Here is a 26,602-nt window from a genome sequence, read left to right as displayed (position 1 = left end):
TTCACCCACAGTCCTTTAGCAATGTAGTGTAAACAGCATATGAGGACGTTTAGCATCCTGCGGTGTATCTGGCATGTTAGTGGCTTTATGTGTCATAGCTGAGCCCAGAGGGTAGGTACTGGGTGAGAGGCTGACAGATTGGCACCAAGGGAGAGAGTCACCAAGGGAAATGACTAAGGTTGTGTTCAGTCGGGAGGAGAGAGACATTTTGAAACGGTGTGGTACTACCTGAACCTGTCCAATAAGAAATGTTCATTATTGTTTTCTGTTGCTAACATTTTTAAAACACTTCTGACACTGTGCCCTACCAAACACAACCCAGACCTAACTCGGAGCTCCCAGTTGAAACGACGCGAGCAGATATGGCCAAAAAGCCCTTTGTATACGCAAACACATACTGTACTCAGCAGGTGCATCTAGTGTCTTTGGCACGGGGGAGGACCAGGAGGAAATGAATCGGACTATGTTATAAATGAATGAGAGAGGAGGAGGATGGGAGAAGAGGGGACCAGGGCAGACCAAAGTAAGAGGAGAGAGCGTTCAAATATATTCACTTGGTATATTTATATTGTTCTGTCTTTGTCTGGCCATTGTATATCTCACAACAATGAGGTGGACTGGACAAAGGCCCCATACTTTACAGTCCTAAGGAATGTCTCCACTTACTCCCCAGACAAGACACAGTCATCATAGCATTTCGGAAAGACACATATCAGTGATCACACAGGGCGGCGAGGGTCTGATCATGCACAGGGCAAAAAATTACAAAAAAACATTTAACATAATATTTAGCATGTAATGGTGTCATAGTTTCACTACATAAAGAGGACTTGGGGGTTTGTAGTGTGGGGTTTGTAGCAGAGAGGGGCTGGGTAAGGGTCCCTGTGGTGGGTGTCCTGTGGTAGCGCCTATCTGTGGAGTGCAGCAATGGTCGTTTCAGTCGCAGTGAGCGTCTTTCTCCACAAGAGGGAGTCATAATCATGAGTCAGTATCGCCACTTCTCTTCTAGCTCCCAGGTTCACGGTCCTCTACTACAAAAGGGTGGTCCATGAGTCTGAGAAGCCACATATACACACGTGTCTGGTCTGTGTGCGGGCACGTGTGTGTGTGTGTGCGGGCAATTGCGGGTGTAAAGGAGGATTTCTTGAAAAACATGGGAGAGGGGGCGTAAACTCTGCTGTGTGTGTGTGTGTAGTGTATCAGGAAGTGGGGTGGAAGTGTAAACTCTATTCCGTGTTCGTGTGTGTGAGAACTTCATCTAAATAAATTCTCTCTCACACACATTGGCAACAACAGCGGGTGAGTTGCAACTCCTGACCACTGCAGTCCGTATATCATGTGTTCTTTCTATCATAGGTGAAAATCACAGAGGAGGAATGGATTGGACTTTTGTATAGTGAGGAGTGTGTCTGGAAGTGTGTGTGTGTGTGTGTCTCAGCTCTCGTCCTCGGAGTGTTGGTGGTCCAGCAGCCGGACATGCGTAAAGGGAAAGTGGCCACGCTTGCCCTTGCACTCGCCCTCCCACTGGCCGTTCACGTTGATCTTGGTCACTTTCACCATGTCTCCGACCTGCACAAACACACACACACACAAAGGTTAGACTATAGAGATAGATTGGATAGAAACAAGACCTTCAGGGGTCTGCAACGTGTGGCTTTGGAGCCCCTATGGGTCTCAATGATGTTCCATCAATAGTTTTATTAAGTAGCCTAATCAATCAACTATAATAGTAGAATGAATACATCAAATCAACTCTACTCACACTTGAACCACATGATAATTATTTAGCTGAATTAGTTGGCAACAGCCCTTAGCCTGACGACTCACATTAAATTATTCCGCTGCTCTGTCATTCACTACATACTTTAGTCGGCTACTGCAATCATTGGAGTCTTGTGGTGACAAGGGGCGTTGTACAAAACAAAGTAATCAGCAATTGGATTGTTTCTAACCAATCAGAGTATCAAAGCGTATGACTAATTTTTTAACCGCCGCTTTACCCACGTGTGTTCTGGCTCTGGCCCAACCCATCAGTTTCTGGACCAATCTAACGGCCCTGAATTTGTTCACATTTGGTGAAGGGTCGGGGAGGTACTCAGATCAAGACTCATTGTGGAGAAGAAACGAACGTCCGTGGGCATGGCGTAGCGATTGTCCGGAGCGAGGAGTCTGGATAGCCAGGCAATACAGCCCTTATTATTCAACACAATTCTGTTTTGTTTAGTTTTGAAATGCGCCCAGGTGCGCCAACATCTCAAGGTTTTTTGGGGTGGACATTTTGAAAATGTGTGGAAGCAAAGTCTCCTTTCATTTGAGTTCCCAACCCCAGCCTTACCTGACAAGTAGGGATGGGCATTTGAAATAATTTCACCATTCAAATAAAACAAAAATGTGGATATCCGGATAGTCTAAAAACGTGTTTTTATGTAACTTTGTTTGAACATGGACACTTGTTTGCTGCGCAGCTTGCGCGACTCGGAAGAGACAGTGCACGCTGCAGCAGGGTGGGGGGATGGGCAGGGGCCAGTGGTGTGTGAGACACGGGAGGGAGAAAGAGAAAGTAGCAACTGACTCGCACTAGTTGACAAACTTGTAAATGCCATAGGTTATCTCTCATCCCATCTGACAGTGCCTGTCTTTACTGTATTAAATCGATGTAAAGAAGCTAGCTAAGATCGCCAGATATTAGTTAGCTAGGCCAGTTGAGGCTATTTTGCTGCGCTGCCCGTCCAAACCAACTCCATTCAGATTAAACAACAGCCTACCTGTTGGTTGCTCGTTGTAACCTACTTCTCATTTAGCTAATTGAATTCCATAATTTTAATTTAGCATTGATTTGAGACCTCCCACTTCACGTTGCTACACATGGAGCCTCTGACTGTAGTGCCAACAACAAGCTATACAGGTGAAACCTGTGTAGGATATACAGTAAGTCTTTCTATTATGGGTCCCACGTCATAAAAACTACATTTAAAAGTTTGTTTTATTAAACTGAATTTCAAATGTCATGGTATATCTTTGTGTGTAGCAATGTCACAAATTATTTAATTTAATTGAGACAGACTTTTCATTGTTAAAATAGGCCTGTGATTTTCCCCCCCTCAAATGAATACTCTCGCAAGTATTCGAATACTAACGTGCCCATCCATACTGACAAGCACAGTAGCCAAACTCTTTATTTCGTTTCTCTAACCCAGGCCAGAGTCGGGGTCGCTTCCATTTCAAATACACTCAGTTCATGGACAGTTGCAATTGGAAATTGCACTACCGGTACGTCCACTGACTGAACAATATTGGTATGGAATTACCGGAACCCTGATTGACTCCCTAAGCCCTGATCTACACAGCAGCACAGTCCTACTAAGCCTTTACCCTGGGATACACACTGCACGCCCATTAATAATAATAATAATAATAATAATAATAATAAATTATTATTACTATATTATTATTATTATCATCCCACTATAATCTCCATGTTGCTTCATTTTCTGCAGTGCAAAAATGGTCCGAAATGGCACCCTGGCCTATTCCTTACATAGTGCACAACTTTTGACCAAAAGCAGTGCACTAAATAGGGAATAGGCTGTCAAAGGCAAAGGGTGGCTACTTTGAAGAATATAAAATATATTTTGATTTGTTTAACACTTTTTTGGTTACTACATGATTCCATATGTGTTATTTCATCGTTTTGATGTCTTTACTATTATTCTACAATGTAGAAAATAGTAACAATTAAGAAAAACCCTTGAATGAGTAGGTGTGTCCAAACTTTTGACTGGTACTGTACATAATTATGTGGAACTGAACTATACCTTTAATAGGTATTTAATAGGCGTCCGTTGTCTCATTTTGGCCGTTTGTTGCTCTATTTAACTATACAAGGGGAGTAGAAGAGCACGGAAAGCATATTATTTGGTACCTCAGAGAGGGATGAAGGTGAGAGAGAAATAGAAAGAGAGAGAGTGCACTTCTTCATCTCTAATCTGTATTTGATAACCAGGACCATGACCTCTCTGACTCCTGCCCGCCTCAGAGCAGCGGAGGGAGAGAGCGACTATTCTTGTGTATTTTATTCCTTGTGTTACTATTTATATTTTTTAACTGCATTGTTGGGAAGGGCTCGTAAGCAAGCATTTCACGGCCCGTTCTGCAGGTTGGGCAAGGGCATACTGGCCCGGCTCCCCTAGAGGCAGCTGGGGCACTGCTCCGTCCATAGTGTTGCCCCTACTATTTAAAAAAATAAATTTTACTCTGCATCGTTGGGAAGAGCTCGTAAGCAAGCATTTCACGGTTAAGTCTACACCTGTTGTATTCGGCACGTGACAAATAAAATGTTATTCGATTTTATATTTGATTTAAATGTTACATTCAAATGCACACAGGCCCTGACAGTGTAGAAAACCAGAGAGCCCCAGTACTAGCTCTCCTCTCGGTTTGATTTTCTCTATGCATGAACCCATTATGCACGTCATTGTGTGTGTGTGTGTAAGCATGCAAGTGTGTCTGCACATGTGTATGGATGGTCATATGTATACTTACAGGCAAGAGTAAGCAATTACAGCAGCACCCTGGCTCTCCGAGCAGAGAGAACATATAGGGCACATTACATGAAACAGAAAAGAGGGAGAGAGCGTGGGGGGGGGGGGCAGGTTAACAGAGGAAGGCGAAGAAAGGGGGTGAACCAATACCTCCAAGGCGAGGGCTGTCTTGTCATAGGCGTTGGGCACCCTTTTCTGAATGGTGTGAGCGTAGACAGGCCCGTTCTGCAGGTTGGGCAGGGGCGTGTTGACCATGGGCTGGGCATACTGGCCCGGCTCTCCCAGAGGCGGGGGCAGCTGGGGCACTGCTCCGTCCGTAGTGCTGCCCACAACACTGGCCGGTCCTCCCGCACCGCCGGGTCCCCCCGTCACCGAGGAGGTGGGCGAGGCAGGCCGGTACTTCTCCACATAGGGCACGGGGATCATGCCGGCGCGGCCCTCCTGGTTAGCCGCATTCCACCACTGCTCCTCTGGCTTCACCAGCACACGCAGCACGTCACCCTTGCGGAAGGGCAGGTCCTCCTCGTCATTGCCGGGGAAGTCAAAGAGGGCGCGAACAAACTCTGCCTCCTGCGGGGCGCTGCCCGACGCAGTGGGGGGGGCGGTGGCGGCACAGCTCACGAAGCCAGTGTGCTTGGCCTTGCTGATGGGCTCGATCAGCGTGGTGGTGTCCAGGTAGTGGATCTTGTAGAACTCCAGAAGGATGGGCAGGGCGTCAAACTCCTGGTCCCCGATGCGGAACCGCGGGGGGGGCAGACCTGGACGGCGAGAGGATGGAACTCTTTTTTATTTTATTTTACTCTCCTGGAACCCTGAAGCTACTGAAACTGAAAGTGCCTCACAGCTACACATTCTTCTGACAATCAAGACCTAACAAAACAATTAGGCTTAAGCCAAGGACTTAGCTGAAATAGTGTTTAAGCCTCCCATGGCTTCACATACAGCATGTATACGCTCTGTCACAACTTTGGAAGTTTATTAAGAAAAACAATATGTTCCAGAAGATATACTCATTCGATTCAATTCGACAGCTTAGCTAATGGTCACACAATTGCAGAGCCTGCAAGGTAGGACATGTATGGTGAAATTCCCAAAAGGAAGTAGCCTAAACCAATAAAAATAACTGAGCCTATGTGTGTGCGCGCGCGTAAGTAAAACAGGGCAGGACCACAGGCATTCCACACACACCATTCGGAACAGTCATCCTCCAATTGTGACAGCATGTCCATTCATTCACAGGATCAGCCCAATCCAACCCGCTCACTCACCGTCTACCTGGCTCTCAGTATGAAACAATTTATGCACTCACTAACTGTAAATCGCTCTGGATAAGAGCGTCTGCTAAATTACTAAAATGTAAAATGTATATTAAAGACAAAGTACCTAAAGCCTCCAGCTGACAAAACTAAACAAAGACCTTTGAAAACCCACCATTACTACACAGTTACAAAAACCACAGCCAGTTATGTGTGTAGCTAACTAAGCACACTACCAAATCCCTAACTAAATACTGTATTTGCAAATCTTCGTGACTGGTCAAATTTGAACTCATTAGCGTGCCAAGACCACCACCATAAGTTAATTGACACAATCTACATCATGACTGTCAAGTAACACAACTAGGTTGCTTGTCTCTGTGCATAGCTTTAATTTGCCTTCCGTTCCAACATAAGAATAACGTTAGCTTCAGGCCGACCTTAGCAAGCATCAGTAGCTAGCTATCATTCTTGTTAAGTGTTCATAGTGTAATAAAGTTTTCAAACGTAAACTCTCTTTTGTTTAGCAAGCCATCTAACATGACTTATGTCTGGTGTAACCATAGTATCTTTGGTGTAGCTAGTTTCCGGCCAACTAAGTTATCTTAAACGTAGCTAGGTACTGCTAGCTAGCTGGCCGCTAGCACTGGGTCAGTGGCGTTTTCCCACGTTAACTAGCTGGCTTCCTAGCTGCCTCGTTACTAACACGCTAGCTATCTAATCTTACCTGATCCAGATTGCCGGTTGTTGCTGATGCTGTTGATTATATAATGTGATACTTTTGAGTTCTCTGAGACGGATAGCACGTAGTCCCCGGGACTGGTAATAGAGTCCCTGACCAGGAACACGCCATGTCGCTGACCCTCCAAGAGGGAAACCGCCTCCTGTCGACTCAACCTTCCCCAGTACCAGCTATCACGGTCCTCCGCATCAAAATTCCCGGCCATGGCTGCAAATCCACTCCAAGGTTCCAAGGCCTTCCCCTTGCCTCTCCCTGACCACAACTAGGATTCAACTCATACAACTTTGGTTCACTGTAGAACACGCTCCGGGAAAAAAACACGCCATCGATACCGCTTTAAACCGTTAGATTTATATAAATTTACTTAAGAATGAATTGTTGTAACCAGTAATATATAATGTTTTTATCAAGGCGTTTTAAAATAAATCTCTGAAGTCATTTGCAACATGAAACTCAGGGGCTGAAATGGCGGATCTAGGGGTAAAGGTTGACTTCATCCCCCGGATTTAACCGGGCGTAGCTAGCTAGTCATGATGGGGCATGTCCGCTGGAGGCTGCCACTGAGGAATGGAATGTCATGATGGGCATCACATCCATCAATTTTGAGAAGGTCGAGAAATGTTGCTAAGTCAAAGGTTCACCTGCTCTCACTTCAAACTCATCTGGTTGCTTCTTAAATATTACACTACCAGGTTATTTCGCCTGGACCGCAACATTTTGTTCTTGATAAGTAAAAAAAAAAGTGTATGCAGTTTCAACAACTTGACACTAGATGTCACTCAAATGTCACTCCTGAACTCCAAGGCAGGCGTGGTGAGATAACTCCAAGGCAGGTGTGGTGAGATAACTCAGTCCAGTGGAATACGAAGAGCGCTCCGTAAACCACGCCCCAGTGGGCAGAGCTAGGCATGTTGTACTGGGACACGCTTTAATTCAATAAAAAGCCTCTAATTTCACCGTGGGTCCGCCATGGTTCTGTGTAGCTTAGTTATGCTAATATATTTGCAGTTAATTTCGTCTTTGACTTAATAAGTAAATCAGGGAAATAACAACGATCGAGTCCCAGACAGTTCGCAATAGAACATACCAAAGGAGGGCATCGTTTACTACCTAAATTATTGCCATCTAAAGCTCATTTCCTAAATTTCTACACAATCCAATATGTCGTGTCTATTTAGAACAGCAAAAAGTAAGCAAAATTGTCCACAGTCATCAAGCTAGGTATAAGATCATTATTAAATATGTTTAAGTGATTGATAAGACTGAACTAGATCAAAGGTAATTAATAATCACGCCCGACCCCCACCAGTCTAGTACAGAACTCAACTCTCTCCCAACACAATTTCCTTCCCAAGGGAAAGGTTTGGGGGGAAAACTAACAAAAAACGTAATACACCACAAATATACATTAACACACAGAAACAGCAAATCATCCATATACACTGAACAAAAATACAAATGCAACATGTAAGGTGTTGGTCTCATGTTTCATGAGCTGAAATAAGACCCCAGAAATTTAGCATATGCACAGAAAGCGTATTTCTCTAAAATTTTGTGCACAAATTTGTATACATCCCTGTATACATCCTTTTCTATTTTATCCTTTGTCAGGATAATCTATCCACCTGAAAGGTGTGGCATATCAAGAAGCTGATTAAGATCTACTGGATCTCTTGAGCTCAGGAATCTGACCCTGAATGACAGTGGAGAATACGTAGTTAATATTATTACTGCTGCAGATGTATCACCTGAAAAAAACTACTAGACTGAAAGTATTTGCCTTTACGGCTGGGACCGCAAGTTTGTGTCCCAGATTCCTGGTTACCAACAACGACGAGACGACCTACAGAGAGGAGCAAGCTGAAAGTTGGATGTCTCTCATGGCTTCGCTCACCCCTGGAGCGTGGTACACCTGCCAGTACCTGAGCCAGAGAGTCGCTGAGCTGGAGGGGAGAGTATCGGTCTTGCGCCAGATCAAGGAGGACGAGGAACTCCTGGACTCCATGGTTGCACAAACCACCTCCAAAATCGACGACGTCACCTGCCCCTGGCTCGGCACCTCCACTTCTGGGGAGCCTGTAACGGAGAAACTCCATTCGGTTCCCTTAAATGAGCCATGGCCCAGGCTAGGAGCTAAACCGAAGGGCCCGGTCTGTTCCACCCCTTCTGCTCCGCCTCAGGATGCCTGGATTGCTGTCCGGGGAGTAAAGCACTCCAGGAAACGGAATCCATCAAATGTTTCGGAAGTGCTACAATTGGTGAGGAGATTCAAGGTCCTGGAAGACCTGGAAGTGCATTCCAATCATACTGTACAGGGTCCCTCCGCTACATCTCTACTGCTGCCGTCTCACTCTCAGGTGGAAGTGCCCAAGCACACTCATCTGCGCTCCTTGCCTACCGCTAGGTCGTCAGTCTCAGCTGCTAGCCCCCCTCAACCTGCTAGGAGGCAGATCACCCAGGAGAGGCCCCGTCATTTACCCAATAAACCCATCGGTAGTCCTTCCGTTCTCGTGGTGGGTTCATCCATGGTCCGAAACTTTTCAATCCGGAAAGCTGAGACTTTCTGCTACCCTGGCGCTAGGATCCCTGACCTAAATTCCATGCTACCGCTACTTATTAGCAAGCACTCCGCCACTTCAACTATCATTGTCCATGTTGGGTCAAATGACATTAAACTCCAGCAGTCAGAGAAATTGAGAGACGATTTTAAAACATTGATAAATACGCTGCTGGAATCTGGGAAGCAGTGTGTTGTTTCCGGTCCTTTTCCATCCCCACGCTACACGGATATGGTTTTTAGTCGTATACGCCAATTACACACCTGGCTTAAGGGATACTGCTGCACGATGGGAATTCCTTTTGTGGATAACTTTGCAGCTTTTACAGACCGACCAGATCTATTTCTTCGGGACAATTTACATCTTAACAGGTATGGCTCCAGCATCCTCTCCACCAACATGTCTCTTACTCTTGCCTCATGTAGAGCCTTTGATACCTGACGTTGTGTATTTTCGGGGGTTGACTTTTGGGATTGTACGCTCCCCTATCAGACTATGTTCAATGCTCCTCTCCCAGTTTCATTAATTAGTCCCTCAATTGCAAATATGGAACAAACTTCAGCTAACAACCTTTCTGCAATTCCTAGATGATTGTCCAATCACCGTACTGCGAATACTACTTACATGCAGAGAGGTATTGTTAGTAGTAATCTTGTCCCCATAAAATTGAGCTCTGTCAATAGCCCGAAAATGGTTTATTGCTCATTCAGTGCAGCTTCAGGTGCTACCTTGGATACTCCATCTGATATGAATTCCCGTAGCAATGGCATTGGAATAATTCATTTGAATGCTAGAAGCCTGATCCAAAAGTTGGACTTTATTGAAATTGTGGTCTCACAATCAAATGTTGACGTACTGATTGTATCTGAATCGTGGCTGTGTGATTCTGTGCCTGATTCAGATGTTCAGTTGATTGGGTACAATATTTTTAGAGCTGATAGAGTTGGTAGAGGTGGTGGTATCGCAATTTTTGTAAAATGCTGCTTAAATGTTTGTGTCCATATCAACCTCTGTCCCAAAGCAATATGAATGTCTAGTTTTAAATGTAGTACTTGGTAATAATGCTCATTTAACTCTAGCAGGGGTATATCGCCCCCCCTCAGCTCCTCCTTGTACTCTATGCAAATAATCTGATATACTGTCTAACTATGCAAACTCTGAATTACTGATTTTGGGAGATTTTAACCTGGATTGGCTTTCACCAGTATCCGATAAATTAAAATATATTTGTACTGAGCTAAATCTAACTCAGCTGATAACTAAACCAACCCGTCCCAACTTTAAGAATCCAGTAAAATCTACTCTACTAGACATGATTCTAACAAATACCCCCCATAAATACACAGCCAGTGGGGTTTTTTCAAATGATATCAGTGACCACTGCTCTATTGCTTGTATTAGAGATACCAGGCTGAAACACTCTGATCCCTGTATAATCTCTAAGAGAAATTATAAATATTTCTCACAGCAAGCTTTTATCCTTGACTTATATCACGCTGAGCTTTTATCCACTTGCTGCTTTCTGGACCCGGTTTTAGCCCTTGCTTTTTTCTCTTCTATTGTTACCTCTATGTCTGATAAACATGCCCCGCTTAAGAATCACAGAGTAAGAAACCGAACCAGTTCTTGGTTCTCTCCTGAATTGTCAGGTCTTTTTCTGCAAAAGAATCGGGCCTGGGCCTTGGCGAGGAAAACAGGTACTCCAGCTGATTGGCTGTTTTTTAGGCAATTGAGAAATAAATGTACTGCAGCTGTCAAAAAGGCAAAATCAAATTACTTCCTTAATGCTATGACAGATTCTGCAGGAGATCCTGCAAAATTCTGGAAAACCGTTAATTCACTGAAACGGGGGAATTCTGCTGTTTCTCTTCCTAAGCAAATTATCTCAGACTCCTGTATTCTAAGTGAAAAAAATTATATTTGCTTTCAATAAGCATTTAATCTCTGCTGGTTTTTTATTTGAAAAGAAAAGTGGTACTGGCCAGTTAGTTGATTTTCCGTCTTGCTTTTCAACTGTTACTCTGAAAAATGGTAATCCTGTTTTTAGTTTCCAGAAAATAACTGAAGCAGAGGTTCTAGCTGCCCTGTGTGCCATTGATACTAAGAAATCCTTAGGCGCTGACAATTTAGACCCGTACTTACTTAAGTGTGCTGCACCTATCATTGCTGGTTCAGTGACACACATTTTTAATCTAACATTAAGCACAGGAAATATCCCTAAGGTGTGGAAAGCAGCTTTTGTTCTGCCATTACATAAGGGAGGTGACGGTAGTGATTTGGAAAACTATCGACCCATCTCTAGGCTCCCTTGTCTGGCAAAGATCCTAGAATCTATAGTCAACAAACAGTTACAATCTTTTCTTTCTGTTAACAGTATTTTTAGCCCCAATCAATCTGGTTTTAGATCTAAACACAGTACCACATCGGCCACTATGCTTGTTGTAAATGATATTGCAAATGCCTTAGATGATAGAAAGCACTGTGCTTCGTTGTTTGTAGATTTGTCAAAAGCTTTTGACACTGTAGACCATGCTATCCTTTTGAGTAAGCTGTCATCTATAGGACTGGGCACTGATGCCTGTCGATGGTTTTATGACTATCTTAAAGATAGAACTCAGGCCGTCATGGTCGACGGGGTCAAGTCTGACCCCTTACAGTTACTTAAAGGGGTCCCTCAGGGTTCAATAATTGGCCCACTATTGTTCTCACTTTATATAAACAACATTGGTGATGATGTCAGATATTGTAAATTCCATTTATATGCAGATGACACAGTGATGTACTCTATTGCTCCAACAGCGGACCAAGCTTTAATGCAGTTGGAGTCTGATTTTAGGATACTACAGGGGTCTCTTTTACAGCTTAAACTTGTTTTAAACGCTAAGAAAACAAATGTCATGTTTTTTTCTAGGTCTAAACTCTCAATTAGAAACACTTTTGTAATCACTAGCTTGGATGGTACTCAAATCAAACAGGTCTCTGCATATAAATACTTAGGGGTATGGTTAGATGATAGGCTTTCTTTTAAAAAACATGTTACTGAATTGGGAAAAAAAGCTCAAATTCAAGATAGGGTTCCTTTACAGAAACAGGGCTAGTCTGTCCTCCGTAAATAGAAAACAAATTGTGCAGGCTACTTTTATGTCCATTTTAGATTATGGTGATATTATCTATATGCATGCATCGGCAAACACATTAAAACCACTGGATGCTATTTACCATTGTGCACTCAGGTTTATCACGGGTGATAGTTACAAAACTCATCACTGTATCCTATATCAACATGTGGGTTGGGCTTCTCTATCTGTGAGGCGAGAGCAACATGCTCTCTTGTTTATTTATAAAGCACTTCTTTTAAAACTACCTCCATATATATCATCATTAATTTCCACTAGATATACTAATTTTAAAACCAGATCACAGATGTGGATTACATTAGAGACTTCTGTGGTCTTCACAGAGTTGGGTAGGACTGCCTTCAGTTCCTTTGCACCTTATTTATGGAACAAACTGCAGATCCAACTTAAGTTAGACACTCTGGTGTCCCTTGCCCATTTTAAAAATGTTATGGAGGATCAATATGATGTTGTCTGTGATTGTTTCTGTTGAATTGTGTTTTTGTTTTGTATGTTTGAAATGTTCTTGTCTGTATGTCTAAAACTGTACATGTCAACATGTTTACACAGGGCACAGCCGTAAAAGAGATCCAGGTCTCAGTCTGTTTTTCCCTGTTAAAATAAATATTTAAAAAGGCGCGCCTTGTGCTGGGATCAATAAAAGGCCACTCTAAAATGTGCAGTTTTGTCACACAACATAATGCCACAGATGTCTCAAGTTTTGAGGGAGCGTGCAACTGTCATGATGACTGGCAGTACGTCCAACCGGCCTCACAACAGCAGACCACGTGTATCCACGCCAGCTGCCCAGTTTATCCTTAATCTTGTAATAAATCAAATCTAGTGATAAATAACTTGACATTTCTGCCATCCACTGTGACATTGTGGGAGGATAACCAACCTTCCAATTAATGGCAATGAATTTCTTAGCCGCTATAAATGCTTGGTTACACAGTTTCTTCTGATAACAGTCTCCAGTATCAACATTTCCAAGCAAACAAAAACAGGAAGAAGGGAGAATCTGTAGGCATGCTGAGATAAAAGAACATACTCTTTGTCAGAATTCAGCCAGCCTTCACAAGACCATAACATAGGCAAATATGTCCCCTTTTGTGTTTTACACCTCCAGCAGAGGAATTACATTTCTGAGTGCATGTAATTCAGTTTCACTGACATATAGTACGTTCTATGGATGGTCTTAAACTGCAGTAATTTACGTCTGAGATTTTATGAACATGACTGGGCATTCAAACATACAGTATCTGTATCCATTCATCATCAATAGCTTCTACCAGCTCTTCCTCACATTTTTCTTTGACATGTTTTGTGTCATCGGGAAAAGCCTCTATCAACCCTTGATACAGTTTGGAAATCAACTTTGGAGGTTTGTCAGACTGCCTTAAAATAGTTTCAATCTTTGAAGCGTCTGGATCCATCACAGACTGGTCTTCCCTGGCTGCCTGACCCTGCTGAGACCCCTGTCACCATCTGATCCTCCTAAGATGAGGCATGACAAATAATTACCTTGGTGTACATTTATACATTATATTATCCAAGAATAGAATCAATGGTTCAATAATTGAAATAACCATTATTCCAAGATCCCAGACTGTAGCTTTAAATTTAAGCTGCTGTCCGGTAGCTACTGTAGGTCTACCCATCAACTCAAGATGGAACTTTGTATCATTCACTGATATTGTTAATATACTGCAAAAGTCACCTGAGCTCCATAGACTGGTCTTCCTTGGCTGTCTGTCCCTGCTGGGACACCTGTCACCATCTGATCCTGCTGAGACATGATGAGCATAGTGTTGTGTACTGACTGTGCACCATGACAGTGAAGCCTGTAGATATGTTTATTACTGTGTTTGTGTGAAAATTAGGGAATTAGCTAGGGAAACTGACAGATCAATAACGTTACATTGCTATATTGACTAATAAAAATTCACATTGCACTGAAAAAACGTCAGAATATCGGTCTTCAATCATTTGGCTGCTGGTTTCATCGTTTGATTCAGGACTAGTGTGATTGAGGCAAAAAAAATGATAGCTAATGTGAGCGAACTTTTGTCCAGCTCTCTCTCTAACGGTACATCAACTGGCGAAAGCTAGCCAAGTTAATTTACATCTGTTGAAACAGCACAAAACAAAGGCTAAAAAACATTTCCATACAAACAACAGATTTTAGATAGTAATAATAACCACATATCGCTATCTGACATATAGCTAGAGGCTAGAGCTGAACTGGCTGTGGTAAGTTAGCTACTAGCTAGCTCATTTATTCACCTCAGTTGAGAGGGGATGAAACATTAGCTAACGTTACATGTTAGTTACACTAGCTAATAGTTCAGCACTGGAAATAAACACTAGTTTCGTTTTTTTCTGTTAAGTTAAACAGAAGTTACCTTGCCAGCTACATCACTGATGATCACTCTGGATAAGAGCGTCTGCTAAATGACTTAAATGTAAATGTTAAATGATGATCAGTCAACTAAAGAGTAGCCAATTTCTGCTCTGCTTGCTTTTACAACTCAGAGAAAGTGCACAACACACTGACAGCAGCTGCCTTTGTTTAATTCTCCTGTGCTGGTCCAGCCAGCCTTCCAGAAGCTTTGCCTTTCACACAGCCTGTCCGTCCACGCTGCGGTGTCCGCATGGTCCTAAATCCAGCCGGTTGAAAACTATAAACAGCCTACCCGACCGCTTTGAGGCATCGGAATGGTCCTAAAGCACAACCCAGTGTCGCTTTTTGTATCACATTGCAATGATAAAACTGGGAGGGACAAAAGTGCAATTTCATAATGTGGGGGGGACATGACCCCCCCCATCCCCAGTGAAAGTTGCGCCCCTGTTATATCATAAGGCTATTATTCTTATGCTTAAGACATGCAAATGTACAGAAAATATTAACATTCCAGATGTTTTCAGATATAGTTGGTCTGTTACGCCAGCAATGACCATTCTTGTAAAACTACATGAGATCCCACTGAATCAGGAGAACTTGACCTCATAAGAATCAGACTTTCTGGGCTAGAGATACTGAAACTAATTCAATGGGGTAAAATGTACAAGCAGACCAATACGATAGTCACAGATTCTTAACAAATGAACTGTGAATATCGATGCAAACTGACTATTAAATTATACATACTTAAATGGAATAAAAATATTGGTAGTTACATTTGGCATTATGTTTATGCTTAAGCCATGCATCAGCCTATAAACAAGCAAAGCATATGTTCCATTATTTTGGTCAAACTTCGGCATTAGCAAACAAAATTACCTTTCTCAGACAGTGTAGATCCCCTCTACCTGGACGGAAAGACACTTGCAGACAGTGCATTCGGAAAGTATTCAGACCACCTTCCTTTTCCATATTTTGTTATGTTACAGCCTTATTCTAAAATGGATTTAAAAAATAGTAATCTCAATCTACACACATACCCCATAATGACAAAACAGGTTTTTAGAGTTTTTTTCAAATTGATATAAAAAAGAAAAAACAGATATACCTTATTTACATAAGTATTCAGACCCTTTGCTATGATACTCGAAATTGAGCTCAGGTGCATCCTGTTTCCATTGACCAGCTCCGAGACAGAATTGTGTCGAGGCACAGATCTGGGGAAGGGTACCAAAAAATGTCTGCAAAGTACTGAGGAAAGGGTCTGAATACTTATATAAATATGAGGTTTCAGTTTGTTATTTGTAATACATTTGCAAAAAATTCTAAAAACCTTTTTTTGCTTTGTCATTATGGGATATTGTGTGTAAATTGATGAGGGACAAAAAACGATTTAATCAATTTTAGAATAAGGCTGTAACATAACAAAATGTGGAAAAAGTCAAGAGGTCTGAATACTTTCTGAATGCAGTTTATGTAAAAAAAATATATATGTATGTATGTATATATATAAAAGCTGTTCTTCCCCAGCCTCATCAATCGTTAAAATAAACAAAAAATGCTATTCCCCAGCCACATAAAAATAAAATGCTGCTTGTCATGAAGCCAAGTGAAATCAAAAGTCAAAAAAATTACGCACCCTCCTCCATGGGTTGCCTGAAGCACAGATTCAGGATTGTGGCTTCATTAATTACGCATTAAAATAACAATCAGTGCACAACAAAGAGTACTCAGGGCTCACGCAGAAACACAAAACATATTCTGAACAAAAATATTGTCACGACCGTCGGATACAGAGGACCAAGGCGCAGCGTTGAAAGTGAACATACTTATATTTATTAGAGTAATCACACGAACAAAATAACAACTCGATACGTGACGTCCTTAGTGCAAAACACAAACCTACACAGGAACAAGATCCCACAAACACTGTAGAAAAACAGACTGTTTAAATATGGTTCCCAATCAGAGACAACCAGCAACAGCTGACACTCGTTGCCTCTGATTGAGAACCACTCTGGCCAACATAGAAACACAATAACTAGAACTACACCCTAGAAACACAAAACTAGAACAACACAAAGAACACTCACACCCTGGCTCAACATACAAGCGTCCCCAGAGCCAGGGCGTGACAAATATAAACGCAACATGCAAACAATTTCAAAGATTGTACTGAGTTACAGTTGAAAGAAGGAAATCAGTCAATTGAAATAAATTCATTAGGCCCTAATCTATGGATTTCACATGACTGGGCAGGGGTGCAGCCATGGGTGTGCCTGTGAGGGCATAGGCACACCTACTTGGGAGCCAGGCCCAGCCAATCAGAATACGTTTTTCCCCACAAAAGGGCTTTATTACAGACAGAAATAGTCCTGTTGCGTTTATATTTTAATTCAGTATAGATAATGGGACACTGAAGGCCAATCCACACTTGCACTGTGGAACCATCGGTGGCAGCTATCACAGTCATTCTAGAAAAAAGGGGCTATAGAAGAAACTCAGTGTACCCAAGTCATATTTTCACATCTTTATAGGAGACTATAGTGTTACTGAAATATGTTGCTTTAATGTAATCTTACCCATATAGTTAATATTGTTCTACCAGGTGTGGTTCTTTCCCCACACACCCTGCACAGTATGTAGATTTTCTCTGTGGATTGAGGCATATTTACAGTGAGGGAAAAAAGTATTTGATCCCCTGCTGATTATGTACGTTTGCCCACTGACAAAGAAATTATCAGTCTATAATTTTTAATGGTAGGTTTATTTGAACAGTGAGAGACAGAATAACAACAAAAAAATCCAGAAAAACGCATGTAAAAAATGTTATAAATTGATTTGAATTTTAATGAGGGAAATAAGTATTTGACCCCCTCTCAATCAGAAAGATTTCTGGCTCCCAGGTGTCTTTTATACAGGTAACGAACTGAGATTAGGAGCACACTCTTAAAGGGAGTGCTCCTAATCTCAGCGTGTTACTTGTATAAAAGACACCTGTCCACAAAAGCAATCAATCAATCAGATTCCATACTCTCCACCATGGCCAAGACCAAAGAGCTCTCCAAGGATGTCAGGGACAAGATTGTAGACCTACACAAGGCTGGAATGGGCTACAAGACCATCGCCAAGCAGCTTGGTGAGAAGGTGACAACAGTTGGTGCGATTATTCGCAAATGGAAGAAACACAAAATAACTGTCAATCTCCCTTGGCCTGGGGCTCCATGCAAGATCTCACCTCGTGGAGTTGCAATGATCATGAGAACGGTGAGGAATCAGCCCAGAACTACACAGGAGGATCTTGTTAATGATCTCAAGGCAGCTGGGATCATAGTCACCAAGAAAACAATTGGTAACACACTACGCCGTGAAAGACTGAAATCCTGCAGTGCCCGCAAGGTCCCCCTGCTCAAGAAAGCACATATACAGGCCCGTCTGAAGTTTGCCAATGAACATCTGAATGATTCAGAGGAGAACTGGGTGAAAGTGTTGTGGTCAGATGAGACCAAAATCGAGCTCTTTGGCATCAACTCAACTCGCCGTGTTTGGAGGAGGAGGAATGCTGCCTATGACCCCAAGAACACCATCCCCACATCAAACATGGAGGTGGAAACATTATGCTTTGGGGGTGTTTTTCTGTTAAGGGGACAGGACAACTTCACTGCATCAAAGGGACGATGGACGGGGCCATGTACCGTCAAATCTTGGGTGAGAACCTCCTTCCCTCAGCCAGGGCATTGAAAATGGGTCGTGGATGGTATTCCAGCATGACAATGACCCAAAACACACGGCCAAGGCAACAAAGGAGTGGCTCAAGAAGAAGCACATTAAGGTCCTGGAGTGGCCTAGCCAGTCTCCAGACCTTAAACCCATAGAAAATCTGTGGAGGGAGGTGAAGGTTCGAGTTGCCAAACGTCAGCCTCGAAACCTTAATGACTTGGAGAAGATCTGCAAAGAGGAGTGGGACAAAATCCCTCCTGAGATGTGTACAAACCTGGTGGCCAACTACAAGAAACGTCTGACCTCTGTAATTGCAAACAAGGGTTTTGCCACCAAGTACTAAGTCATGTTTTGCAGAGGGGGTCAAATACTTATTTCCCTCATTAAAATGCAAATCAATTTATAACATTTTTGACATGCGTTTTTCTGGATTTTGTTGTTGTTATTCTGTCTCTCACTGTTCAAATAAACCTACCATTAAAATTATAGACTGATCAAGTCTTTGTCAGTGGGCAAACATACAAAATCAGCAGGGGATCAAATACTTTTTTCCCTCACTGTACTGTCACGGTTTCGGCCGAGGCTGCCTCTCTCCCTTGTTCGGGCAGGCTTCGGCGTTCGTTGTCTCCGGAATACTAGCTGCCACCGTTGTATGTTTCATGTTCGTTTGCTTTTGTCTGTTTGTTGTCACACCTGTTCTCGGTTAGCGTAATTAGTGTCCTATAAGTTTCTCGTTGTGTTTGTCTAGTGTTGTGTGTTATTCATTTTGGTCTGTCGTGTGTAGGGCTTCATTTTGTAATTTCGCTCGGTTGAGCTTCCCTCCACTGCGTTGGAGTGTTACGCACCTGTTTTGTGCGCTTTCGTTTTGTTCGCCTTCGCGCGTAATTTCGCCTTCGGGCAAGAGTTGTCTTATTTCCTTGTTGGAGATTACTAAAGTCTGTTGGACTATACTTCGGTGTCCTGCGTTTGATTCCACCACTGCACCCACCTACAGCACGCGTGACAGAATAACACACCTAAGAATGGAATCAGCAGGAGCCGCAGCAGCCCAGGCGACGCTGGAGGACAGGCCACGGCTAGGTGCTGGGGATGGCCTCCTAGGGGAGAGGACGACAGGTCCCGCACTGGGGATTCCTTCCAGGTGAGTAGGCGCCCCACTCACCCAGAGCTCTCTGTTGCACATTTCTGTATGCCTGTGAGTTTTCCACAGGTAGCACCTCATTCCCAGCATAAGGCGCTGGTAGATTCAGGCGCAGCTGGGAATTTTATTGATAAGAAGTTTTGTTTAGCTTTAGGGATTCCCCTTCTTCCTGTTGATGTCCCTTTCCCCGTTCATGCCCTAGATAGCCGTCCGTTGGGTGCGGGCTTGATCAGGGAGGTCACTGCGCCACTTAGGATGTGTGCGCAGGGGGGTCATCAGGAGATGATTCAGCTATTTCTGATTGACTCTCCTGCGTATCCGGTGGTGCTGGGCATGCCCTGGTTGAGTACCCATAACCCATCTATTTCGTGGCAGGAGAGGGCTCTGATGGAGTGGTCTGCCCAGTGTGTGGGTAGATGTTTAGGCGTTTCCGTAGGGGCTACCTCGGTGGAGAGTCCAAACCAGGTGCCCGCATTGCACGTTCCCCCTGAGTATGGGGATTTGGCTATTGCGTTTAGTAAGTCGAGGGCGACGCAGTTGCCGCCCCATAGGCAGGGAGATTGTGCGATAGACCTCCAGGCAGGAGCTGCACTCCCACGGAGCCATGTGCATCCTCTGTCTCAGGAGGAGAAGAAAGCTATGGAGACTTACATAGACGAATCTCTGAGACAAGGATACATACGGCCTTCCACTTCCCCTGCGCCCTCGAGTTTCTTTTTTGTGAAGAAGAAGGATGGTGGTTTGCGCCCGTGCATCGATTACCGTGGTCTCAATCAGATCACGGTGAAGTACAGTTATCCACTCCCGCTGATTGCGACCATGACTGAGTCCTTGCATGGGGCGCGTTTCTTCACTAAATTAGATCTCAGGAGCGCGTACAACTTGTTGCGCATCAGGGAGGCGATGAATGGAAGACAGCCTTTAGTACCACCTCGGGCCATTACGAGTATCTTGTCATGCCATACGGGTTGATGAATGCTCCGTCAGTTTTCCAATCATTCGTGGATGAGATCTTCAGGGACATGCAGGGGCAGGGGGTCGTGGTGTACATAGATGACATTCTCGTGTACTCGCCTACCCGTGTCGAGCATGTGGCCCTGGTGCGCAGAGTGTTGCGGAGGCTGGTGGAGCACGACCTGTATGTTAAGGCAGAGAAGTGTCTGTTTTTCCAGGAGTCGGTCTCCTTTTTGGGGTATCAGTTGTCTGCGTCAGGGGTGAAGATGGAGGTAGACCGGGTGTCAGCCGTGCGTAATTGGCAAACACCAACCACTGTGAAGGAGGTGCAGCAGTTTTTGGGGTTTGCGAATTACTACCGGAGGTTTATCCGGGGTTTTGGACAGGTGGCAGCTCCCATCACGTCTCTCTTGAAGGGGGGCCCGGTGCGTCTGCAGTGGTCTGCCGAGGCGGACAGGGCGTTTGGGAGGCTGAAGGACCTGTTTACCTCGGCTCCAGTGCTGGCGCATCCGGATCCCTCTTTACCATTTCAGGTAGAGGTGGACGCGTCTGAGGCCGGTATTGGAGCCGTGCTTTCACAACGGTCAGGCGCGCCACCTAAACTCCGCCCCTGTGCCTTCTATTCCAAGAAGCTCAGTCCGGCGGAGCGAAACTATGACGTAGGGGACAGGGAGCTGTTAGCCGTGGTACAGGCCCTAAAGGTGTGGAGGCACTGGCTTGAGGGGGCTCAACACCCTTTCCTCATTTTGACGGACCACCGTAACCTGGAGTACATCCGGGCAGCGAGGAGGCTAAACCCTCGGCAGGCTAGATGGAACATGTTTTTGACCCGGTTTACATTTAAGATCACGTACATCCCTGGGTCACAGAACGGTAAGGCAGATGCGCTGTCTCGGCGGTATGACACGGAGGAGAGGTCCGTGGAGCCCACTCCCATACTGCCGGAGTCGTGTCTGGTGGCACCGGTAGTGTGGGAGGTCGATGCTGAGCTCGAGCGGGCCTTACGCACCGACCCTAGTCCACCACAATGCCCGGAGGGTCGGAAGTATGTTCCGCTCGAGGTTCGGGATCGATTGATCTATTGGGCTCACACGTCACCCTTCTCTGGACACCCGGGTATCGGCCGGACAGTGCACTGTCTTAGTGCCAAGTACTGGTGGCCCACGTTGGCAAGGGATGTGAGGGTTTATGTTTCCTCCTGCTCGGTGTGTGCCCAGTGTAAGGCGCCTAGACATCTGCCTAGGGGTAAGTTACTACCCCTGCCCGTTCCACAACGACCATGGTCCCACCTCTCGGTGGATTTCCTTACTGACCTTCCTCCTTCACAGGGGAATACCACTATACTGGTCGTTGTGGACCGGTTTTCTAAGGCCTGTCGTTTGCTCCCCATGCCGGGCCTTCCTACCGCCCTGCAAACTGCCGAAGCCCTATTCACCCATGTGTTCCGGCACTACGGGGTACCCGAGGATATTGTGTCTGATCGAGGTCCCCAATTTACCTCCAGAGTCTGGAGAGCTTTTATGGAGCGGTTGGGGGTCTCGGTGAGCCTCACCTCGGGTTATCACCCGGAGAGTAATGGGCAGGTGGAACGTGTGAACCAGGATGTGGGTAGGTTTCTTAGAACATACTGCCAGGACCGGCCGGAGGAGTGGGCAAGGTACGTTCCCTGGGCCGAAATGGCCCAGAATTCCCTACGCCATTCCTCCACTAACCTAACCCCTTTCCAATGTGTGTTAGGGTACCAGCCGGTTCTGGCACCTTGGCAGCAGAGCCAGATCGAGGCTCCTGCGGTGGATGAGTGGGCGCGGCGCTCGGAGGAGACATGGAACGCTGCACACGTCCACCTGCAGCGGGCCCTCCGACGTCATAAGGCGAGCGCCGATCTCCACCGCAGTGAGGGACCGGTGTACGCACCTGGTGATCGAGTCTGGCTCTCTACCAGAAACCTGCCCCTCCGCCTGCCCTGTCGGAAACTGGGTCGGCGGTTTGTAGGGCCATTTAAAGTCCTGGGAAGGTTGAACGAGGTGTGTTACAAATTACAACTACCTGTTGAATATAAATGTATTAACCCCTCGTTCCATGTGTCCCTTCTCAGGCCGGTGGTAGCTGGCCCACTCCAAGAAAGTGAGATCAGGGAGACTCCTCCGCCCCCATTGGACATCGAGGGGGCACCGGCGTACTCCGTGAGGTCCATCTTGGATTCGAGACGTCGGATGGGGGGTCTCCAGTATCTAGTGGAGTGGGAGGGGTACGGTCCGGAGGAGCGGTGCTGGGTGCCGAGGAGAGACATTTTGGACCCGTCTCTCCTGACGGAATTCCATCGTGGGCACCCGACGCACCCTGCTCCGCGTCCTCCGGGTCGTCCCCGAGGCCGGAGTCGGCGCACGTCTGGAGCCGCGCGTCAAGGGGGGGGTACTGTCACGGTTTCGGCCGAGGCTGCCTCTCTCCCTTGTTCGGGCAGGCTTCGGCGTTCGTTGTCTCCGGAATACTAGCTGCCACCGTTGTATGTTTCATGTTCGTTTACTTTTGTCTGTTTGTTGTCACACCTGTTCTCGGTTAGCGTAATTAGTGTCCTATAAGTTTCTCGTTGTGTTTGTCTAGTGTTGTGTATTATTGATTTTGGTCTGTCGTGTGTAGGGCTTCATTTTGTAATTTCGCTCGGTTGAGCTTCCCTCCACTGCGTTGGAGTGTTACGCACCTGTTTTGTGCGCTTTCGTTTTGTTCGCCTTCGTGCGTAATTTCGCCTTCGGGCAAGAGTTGTCTTATTTCCTTGTTGGAGATTACTAAAGTCTGTTGGACTATACTTCGGTGTCCTGCGTTTGATTCCACCACTGCACCCACCTACAGCACGCGTGACATGTACTGCATTTATAAATGCATTCATCAATAGATAATATAACATACCTGATTCGAACATCAAGTGCAGGGCTATTTCACGGCGTATTTAGTCCAGGTGTTCCATATGTATAGAGAAATACATTTTATCCCCTCATAGAAAGTACTCTGCAAACTGACAATAACAGAAATCAGAAATGTGGCATTCAATAACAGTAACAGGGACCAGTCTAAAACACACGATTACAGGAACAGTAGCCTATACATGAGAATGATCAAAGTCATGTCTCCAATGTCCACCTACTTTGCACACAAACACTCCACATGAATGGTAATCTGGCTGATAGTGGTGTGGGACCTTGAAGGCTCTCCACCTAGGGACTTTGCAGCTTTGCATTTCCATGAACTGCCTAAAAACATAAGCACAGCATTTGCCATGGTTGTTGTTATGATGAGTTTCTGGTATTGAGAAGTTCAGAATGCAAGAGAGTATGTTACACAGAGGAATATTTGATTCAATCATTATTTAATGGTTATAATAATGGATTCACAAACAGTGACTACGTGCTTAGCCTCTTGTCATATGAATGATTTCCATGGAATATCTCTCAGTTTATATACTGTTCTTCCAACCTACTTTTATCTTATCCAGTTGCTAACCATTATTGATTGTCACTCATCTACGACCATATAATTCATTTCCTTGGTGTAGTGTGGCACCCTAGCCAGGCCATTCCATCACGCACCCATCCTAAGATTAGCACCAGTGGCCCCCAATCTATCTTGGCACACTGACCTTCTATTCCTCACTCGTGACACCACTAACACATGGTGTGTCCCTGTTCATTGTCACTCATTCAGCTTAGGAGTTTACACACATTAGTGAATATTGTATCATAAATCATCATATCAATTCCCCATTTTCTTTCTTTTTGTTGTTGCCAGAAGAATTCAATTTCTTAAATCAAACAATTCAAAACATACAAATGAATTCCTAAACTCCTGACATCATCCCATAAAATACATTGATTCATGACAATTTATATTTTACATGGAAATTATAATATATTCAAATGAATATATCCCAATAAAAATAACTTCAGTCTTCTTCATCAATGTTCACTCAGATGAACCCCAAGCTTTTCTTTGGTCACTTGGTGCGCTATCTGATCGACTGAGGTAGTCTTGTTCCACATCTTCAATCCTGTAAACCTTAAATTCCACATTATACAGTTCCAACTTAACATTCCACATTATCAATAAACTCTACACTGGAATAACATGACATAGATGAAGAATTAATACTCTTAATACCTTCCTGTATGTTTTACATTTGACATTTTAGTCATTTAGCAGACGCTCTTATCCAGAGGGACTTACAGTTAGTGAGTGCATACATTTTCATACTGGCCCCCCGTGGGAAAAGAAACCCATAACCCTGGCGTTGCAAGCGCCATGCTCTACCAACTGAGCTACAGTATGTCTCTAATATTTCCCATAGCTTTACTTAAATTCCCAATACCTTACTAATCCTGATGTCAAGCATGTACAACATGATTCTCCCCCTATAATCGCATACATTCCCCCTTATCTACTATAATAGCATCCAATGCTATGCGATTATCACTTGCATAGTTTCCAATGAGTGACATTTCAAACCCAATTGCTTGAAAACTCATGATAGTTACACTCTTCTGATAATATGCATGAGGAGAAATACACAGTATAACACTCTGTATCATTCCCTGTTAAATCAGTACATCCCTGAACTATTTATGATTGAGGAATTCAACCACAAGTCAGATCACATGAAAATAGCATAAACATTCCTATGTCTGAAATACTACAATTCCATGATAGGAACCACTTAAGTACTTGCCTATCAACATAGATATGTACCACGCTAAACATCCCTATCAATAACACCCAATACTTCAAATGTATATAGTAACTAATATGTGAATATGGTAACTAAATAATCAACATATTCCTGATTTCAGTCACAATCCTTACATTTAACTTACATGTTTCAAACAGTACGATTCAATAATGTCTATTCAAAATAAATCATATAAATGTATCCTAAGACATTACCATAATTTATCACTGTTTTAACCCAGAATATCTATATAAGACATTTATCTCAATTGTACAAGCAATACCCTTCATTCTGAAAATATTTATACTAATACATACTACTGATTTGCTTAAATCACTCAGTCATCTTATAAATTATGACCAAAACCAATGACAACTGTCTGCATAACTCACTGTTGTTTAAACAAACTATATAATTTAATAATAATAATGACCAATTATCAAAAAACTTTCCATATTCAACTATCTAGACATGTTCTTCATATCTTCCCAATGCTTCCTACATATGTCAATATAGCCCACTTATCACTACTTTAAACATTTTACCAGCGGAACCAAAAAATAGACTGTAATTTCCCGGACACTGCCCTTTCCTTTATGTCTGCAGTCGCAATGGTTATGGCCTGTTTTGTTACAGTATTTACACGGGGCCTCTCACTCTCTTGCAAAATGACCGGTTTTATCACAGTTGTAACACTTCCTCTCGTCACCTTTCCTATTCTGCCTCCTCACTTGGTAGCCTCCCTCTCTCTTCTTGGCTATCTCTCCCAATGTGGCCATCAAATACTCCGCTCCCTTCCGTTCTTTTCTTGCTAGTTCTCTAAGTTTTCTGACTAGATATAACCTTTCTGCCCTCTGCTATGGGGGAGGCACTGAGACATCAACCTCCACTTCTCTTACTCTCTTTAATAATCAATCTCTATCAACCAACCCATTCGTATTTCTAATTATTCTTTATTGCCACAAGTTAATGTAGTTCAAATTGGACCAACGTTAGTTACCTAGACCCTTCCCCCTCAGGTCATAAAATCCTCCCAGAATCTCACACTATTCTATGACAAGCAGTGTTTTTTACAAACCCCAAGATATCATTATATCAACCGTTTATTCTCCAAACTTCAGATTAATTAATTACACGACTTTAATATCACATTCACACGATGCTATTTCCCAACACACAATCAATATTAGTGCCGAAATTTGTAATGTTAATTCTATCAACATTTGACCTTCCTTATACGTTTTATCGTATATTCCTTCCTTGAAACAATTAATTATCGCGATTTTCGATGGATCATTAGGTCTTATTAGGCCTCACACGTATCCAACCTTATGATTATTAGTTAACACTACCGGTAACCTGGAGTTTGTAAGGCTCCAGTTTCATGAAACGGATAGAGTTATTGCCAATCTACAGTTGTTTATGACTCTCGACTTGTTTAATGTATCTATCACAC

General features: G+C 43.9%; 1 protein-coding gene across 1 annotated transcript; it reads right to left on the bottom strand.

Annotated features, from left to right (window-relative positions):
* Nucleotides 1-547: 547 nt before the first annotated feature.
* On the bottom strand, nt 548-7,015 carry LOC311142853 (adapter molecule crk-like). Its single transcript, XM_084178551.1, has 3 exons — nt 6,525-7,015; nt 4,692-5,299; nt 548-1,569 (listed from the first exon to the last, which is right to left on the bottom strand). Exons 1-3 carry the CDS (start codon nt 6,742-6,744, stop codon nt 1,435-1,437), a joined length of 963 nt encoding a protein of 320 aa, XP_084034677.1. The 5' UTR covers nt 6,745-7,015; the 3' UTR covers nt 548-1,434.
* Nucleotides 7,016-26,602: the final 19,587 nt, after the last annotated feature.

The sequence above is a fragment of the Coregonus lavaretus genome, assembly GCF_964263955.1.
Source record: "Coregonus lavaretus genome assembly, chromosome: 15".
NCBI lineage: Eukaryota > Metazoa > Chordata > Actinopteri > Salmoniformes > Salmonidae > Coregonus > Coregonus lavaretus.
The sequence above is the reverse complement of the archived record's forward strand: the minus strand, read 5'-3'. Positions and strand labels throughout refer to the sequence as shown.